This window comes from Sardina pilchardus, chromosome 2 (assembly GCF_963854185.1).
Source record: "Sardina pilchardus chromosome 2, fSarPil1.1, whole genome shotgun sequence".
In the NCBI taxonomy this organism is placed as follows: domain Eukaryota; kingdom Metazoa; phylum Chordata; class Actinopteri; order Clupeiformes; family Clupeidae; genus Sardina; species Sardina pilchardus.
In genome coordinates, this window is record NC_084995.1 from 21,612,383 (window position 1) to 21,618,780 (window position 6,398).

At 44.0% G+C, this 6,398-nt stretch overlaps 1 protein-coding gene across 1 annotated transcript; it reads right to left on the reverse strand.

Moving 5' to 3' along the window:
• Nucleotides 1-266: 266 nt before the first annotated feature.
• LOC134066597 (SLAM family member 9-like) lies at nt 267-2,380 on the reverse strand. The gene is made up of 4 exons (XM_062521968.1): nt 2,306-2,380; nt 1,802-2,131; nt 1,139-1,396; nt 267-976 (listed from the first exon to the last, which is right to left on the reverse strand). The coding sequence occupies exons 2-4, from the start codon at nt 2,073-2,075 to the stop codon at nt 870-872; spliced, it is 639 nt and encodes a 212-aa protein (XP_062377952.1). The 5' UTR covers nt 2,076-2,131; nt 2,306-2,380; the 3' UTR covers nt 267-869.
• Nucleotides 2,381-6,398: the final 4,018 nt, after the last annotated feature.

A 6,398-nucleotide genomic window follows, 5' to 3' on the forward strand; every position in this document is an offset into this window, starting at 1 on the left:
TTTCATCAATACTGTGAAGATGGAACTAAAAATAAATAGTCCAAATAAGTTCACAATAAGTAAGAATGTATAGGATTTCAAATTTTGTAGTACAAAACATTTTATTTTCACACACCACACACATCAGATATACGAAAATATGTACTAAACAACATAAAAACACAAAAATGCAATGAAAATAGACTTAGAATTTAGAAGGTATGATACCTCCTTTACCCTGGCAAGAGCATCTCTGTCAAACCAGCGAACAGAGGTCGTTCCTGAGAAGGGATTTAGATTTAAGTTGCAAGCCTATCGTTATCGTTGTGTCTCTTGTGGTTAACATACGTCATTACAAACGTTTGTGATTGAACTCCAATGACTTCAAACTTCAGACAAGCGTCCACCAACCAGGAAATACATGTTTGCCAATGGATCTAGGCCAAACTCTCTGCGAAGTCAGAGAGTGTGGTCCCTCCAGGCTAGCATCTTGAACCCATCCATGAGAATCTGTGTGGATAAAAGTGCCTGCTGAGGAGGCAGCATTAGGAAGAGGGACACAGGACGACTGGACAGGCTGGCGAGGAAAGCTGCTGTTGTTGCTTCATTGAGCAGAATGTGCCGTGTCAGACTCCAATCACTGTCATGCTCATTGGACATGCTGAAGTCTTTTGTTCCCATACATCTGGCCGTCCAATGAACAGACTGAACTTGTAAATAAAATAAAATTCCCTGAAAGTTTTTTTATATATATATATATATATATATATTGCATATTTTAATGACGCTATCAGCCACCAAGGGAGCACCTTCTGAAAAATCATGAACAAAAATGACTCCATAATTTTCAGAGTCTATTATAATTTTCTTCAGCGATCATGATCTGTTTTCTACCTTTTCTCCAGTCGTTTGATCCAGCAGCACACTCCAGCTGTAACTATGGTAACGCAAAGGCCTCCTATAGCAATCCTGATCCACATAGAGAGGGCTCTTGGGCCTGAGAGAATTAGACGGAACAAGTTTTTTATAAAACACAGAACAACAGTACACTGAGAACACATCTCAATTCCCACCGAGCATTACTATGCCTGACTGATTTGCCATGGTTACAGATCATGTGTCACATAGAGGTATGATAGAAATTAAATGCATTTCTTACGTTGTGTATGTTGGCGCGGTGTTGCTGTGGCATGACTCCAGTTGAGTGGGTTGCTATGGTTGCAGATGATGACACCATCTCTAATAAAGATGGCCAGGCTTGAGGACCCAGTCAGCTCCTTCTGTGTGCAGGTGCTGCTGTTACAGGTGGAGGTCAGAGAGAGGTCACCAGCTGTACAGGTCACCACCATGTTACAGACGTCATCATTGCACAGGACAGGCTCCAGCTCCACAGTTAAATTAGGGGCAGATACTTGCGCTGCAAGACACAGATACAGGTATACACACACACACACACACACACACACACACACACACACACACTAACTATATGACATAATATGATTTATTGTTAAAATGACACCACAACTCCCTTACGCACATTACGTTTCCATGTTGAGTTGGAGATTCATGTATGGATGCGAGATCAGCATGAGAGGTGTGTGAGATATTTACCAAATGGGCCATTTTATTCCCAAACCTAATTGAAGATGTGCTTGTAAAATAGCATTTGATCATGCTTTTGATAGACACAAGTTCCATGTCTTCTATGTTAACATCAGAAAACAAAAGGTGCTCCATTTGTGTTTTCTTATACAATGTCTGACTTGCATGTGCAGATCCACTTTGATTAGTGGACTTTTGCAATATAATAGTAACTCACCGAAAATAGAGAGCCTGTATTCAACAACAAAATTACTCCCCTCAGTAATTATCTTTCCTCTGTAGAGTCCACTGTCATTCTTCTGCAGGTTCCTCAGCTCCAGAGAGAAGGTGGTGTAATTAAGCTCCACTCTGCCCTTATACCACTCAGGGACAACTAGCTTGCCAAATGTATTATAAGATGTATTATAATGTGGATAATATCTAACAACATTATATGTGTCATTTAAGATCCAGCTGATCTCATCTAGATCCAGACTGTAATTTCCCTTCATGGTCAGGGTGATAGAGTTTCCCTCTACAGCAAACACAGACTCCGGGGCACTGGCCACTGTGAAGAATGATAAACAGAGTGCTACAAGTGTCTCATAGAAATTCAGCAAAGTGAAACTAATTACAAACACAATTTCATGCACATGATTATAAACATATGTTTATAAGTCTTACATCTCATTTTAATTAACACAGTGTGTAGACAGATGGTGCATCAGATGCAGGTGCCTACCTCTGTGAAGTATTGCAGCAAGGAGCAGTAGAATACATTTTGTATCCTTTTCAGTACCTTCAATAAGCCTCTTTCTCCCCGTCATGACAAAGACAGACTGATGAAGCAGTGACAAAAGAAAGTCAATACAAATATAGGCCAGTGACAAGTCAACCACAAGAACTATGAAGTGAAACATATCAGACGCATGCTCTGTACAGATGAGGAGGTAGCTGTTAGTTTTAGACACAGATCATGTCACGGCCGAGGTGGCTTGGAGTGTGATTCTTGGATCCAACAGCAGACACTAACAAGACTCTAGCAAGGGTAGTAAATTCTCAGAAGTCAGCAACCATCTCGTCTAAAAGCAGTATAGGCAGAATCAGACATGCTGTATGATCACAACACTTTAACATTTCCATCAGCATGCAATGCTGACATCTAGTGTACAAGTCCAGCACTGCCACACTTGTTGCAAACACACACACATAAATAAATATAGGCACACAGGGGCAATTGCTCTGTCGCTAGTTTGGAGTTTAACACGGTTTTAAACTCGGTGGTGACGCAAGAAGTCACGTGACGACTTAAGCTCCATTGCTGTGTCATAAGCACCTGCGGTTTAACCTGCTGCTGCGTTTTACCTTGATCTCAATTGCTGTGTCTTCAAGGAAATTTCAATCACCCACTAGAGGGCGCATTTAATGCGTGTTAGTCTAATCTCGGAAAGGACATGGTTTAGCGGTAGACTAAACCATAGTTTGCAGGATAGCAAGATAGGTGACAGCTTACGCGTCATAAACCGACACATACACACACTGTTGGCTAGTTTGGACTTATTACACAGTAGGCTACAATAAAGGCTACAAGATAGCAGTTGCTTAAGTTGGCAAATGCCTAACTACAAATAATGTACAAAGAACCAGTAGGCCTATTCGTAAAATAGCCTAACGCACGGTAGATCGTACCATCAACACTCGATTATGGTCTTTATTTAGGCTACTTAGGCTGCGCAAAGCATTTATTTGAGGCAGACTTCCAGGCAAGAACTTTTGTTACATGCGTTTTATTGTGAGACCAGAGAGACATGCGTTTTGTTAGCGGCACCGGTAGGCTATTAAAAGCAGTAGTTTTCAGTTTAGTTTGGGGTTTAATTTACTTTCGGACTGTTTGGTGATGTTGCTAAATGTAGACTGATGGGCACTGAAATATTATTATATTTGAAGGTTCACTATTACGTTTCATGTCGTTGAAAGGGATTTCCACCCGCTGTTTGCGGGAGGCGCTTTCATTCATTCAATGACTGAATAGAATATGTAAGGGATAATCAACGACGTGCCGTGCGTTTATAGGAAAATAATGCACGTTCGAAGTGGTAATAAGGACCCGACGCCGCAGGCGGAGGGGACTTTATACTTCGATAAGTGCATCATTTTCCTAGAAACGCACAGGGCGCGTCGTTGATTATCCCTTTCATAGAATAGAATAGAATAGAATAGAATAGAATAGAATAGAATAGAATAGCCTACTTTTTTCATCCCGTGAGAGAACCAACCAACCAGCGGCGCTCGGGGAGCAGTATGATTTGAAAACGTCTGCCCCTATCCGACACACTAACATGCATTTCACAGGCATTAAAGACAGTTGTGACATTATGTAGCCTACACCGCACAGATGCATTTTGCCTGGCCATGGTGTAGGCCTGTTTAGGCTGACAAAATACGTAGCCTAGTCCCACATGGATTCGTAAAGGCTGGAATGCGCACGGAGCCATGGAATGTGGGTTTAGTGCCCAGCATAATTTGTCCACAGTTGGGCTGAAGTGTGGCGATTAAAAGGCTTATTTTTGCTCCTCCGTGTAATGTTCTATTTAATTCGTGACAATTGATTGATTGACTGATTTAATGTTATAAATAGCATAGCCTACTGGATAAGATTTCAGATTCAGATTTCCACAAAAGTAGCCTAGACTATTTCATGATATATTTCAACATTATTTGCGTTTTATTAAAATGTACTTTACATTTCCAAAGTGTTTTGGCACTTAGAGCGCATTTAGCCACAAGAGTCATAAAAGGTATCCCGTCAAAATCCTGAAATGCGTTAAGACTGATGAATTAAGACTGCATCTGCTGGGGTAAAACTCAAAACAGCGTACTTCCGGCTTCCAGGCAGTTTAACCCCAGTAACTAGGAATCAGCTGATCCTGTCTCATTTCTGACACAGCAATCACGTTAAACTTCGTGCGCAGCTGCGTGTTAAACTCCAAAACCTCCGTTTTAAGGAGCACGGTTTTAAATCGTAGCACAGCTAGCACAATGCTAACTGACAGAGCAATTGGCCCACAGTGTTTAAGAGACACTATTAGTGAGCACAGTAAACACCAAGTCTTTACAGAGTCAAAAAAATGTTTAGATGAACTTTGACCAGCTTTTAATAGATGCTGAATGGGCTCCACAGTTAAGACAGGTTGACACTTGCTCTGCAGAAACAAAGTGATCAATCAACACAAACACACACACACACACACACTTGACTGAACATATTTGAATCAATAGCCCTTTTTCCATTAAAAAGTTAATTCGCTTAAAAACGATGCGCATCAAAAGTTAGTGCGACAAATGTGATGGAAAATGGCTTATATCGCTCTAACCTCGGTTTTGTCGTGATAAGTTAATTCGCTCGCCAGGTGGTTTAAGGAGAGTTAAATCGATATGTGATGGAAAAGGTTTGTAGCGATATAAGTTACTGTGACGCCTGCTTAGAATGTTCACAAAGTCGGCGCTAAAATCTGAGTTCTGTCTCGCGCATACAAAGACGTTTACCTCAAAATGGTGTAGGCCTACCACTTGCTACCTTTGATTAATTCGCTAGAAGTGTTCCATTCGCTACAAGTGTTGATGGAAAACCATCTAGCGCAGTAGAAATATGCGCATTAACAGGGCTCTGATGACATCATTTTAAATCGCTAGAATTGTTCTTTTGAATGGAAAACCGTCTTGGCGCTTCTTATATCGCTAAAACATAATTCGCTTTAAGAGTTAATGCGCTTGAAAATCTGATGGAAAAAGGACTAATGTTATGTGATAGTGTTACAGAAGTCTGGACCCTGGTAATCTAGAAAGATCAAGGGTCTGGCCACGAAAAATGGCCCAACTCAAGACCTAGCCTATATCACAGTAGCAGTGGGAGCAAGAACTGTACTGTACTGTTGCTGGTGTCCTGTGAACTGTCCCGGGACACCCAGCCACTGTCCCGGGACACCCAAACACTGTCCCAGGAGCAAGAACTGTACTGTACTGTTGCTGGTGGCCTGTGAACTGTCCCGGGACACCCAGCCACTGTCCCGGGACACCTAAGCACTGTCCCGGGACACCCAAACACTGTCCCGAGACACTAGACACTGTCCCGGGACACCAAAGCACTGTCCCGGGACACCCAGACACTGTCCCGGGACACCTAAGCACTGTCCCGGGACACCCAAACACTGTCCCGAGACACTAGACACTGTCCCGGGACACCGAAGCACTGTCCCGGGACACCCAGACACTGTCCCGGGACACCTAAGCACTGTCCCGGGACACCCAAACACTGTCCCGAGACACTAGACACTGTCCCGGGACACCCAAACACTGTCCCGGGACACCCAGACACTGTCCCGGGACACCTAAGCACTGTCCCGGGACACCCAGACACTGTCCCGGGACACCTAAGCACTGTCCCGGGACACCCAAACACTGTCCCGAGACACTAGACACTGTCCCAGGACACCTAAGCACTGTCCCGGGACACCCAGACACTGTCCCGGGACACCCAGACACTGTCCCGAGACACTAGACACTGTCCCGGGACACCTAAGCACTGTCCCGGGACACCCAGACACTGTCCCGGGACACCTAAGCACTGTCCCGGGACACCCAGACACTGTCCCGAGACACTAGACACTGTCCCGGGACACCTAAGCACTGTCCCGGGACACCCAGACACTGTCCCGAGACACTAGACACTGTCCCGGGACACCCAGACACTGTCCCGGGACACCTAGGCACTGTCCCGGGACACCCAGACACTGTCCCGGGACACCTAAGCACTGTCCCGGGACACCCAAACACTG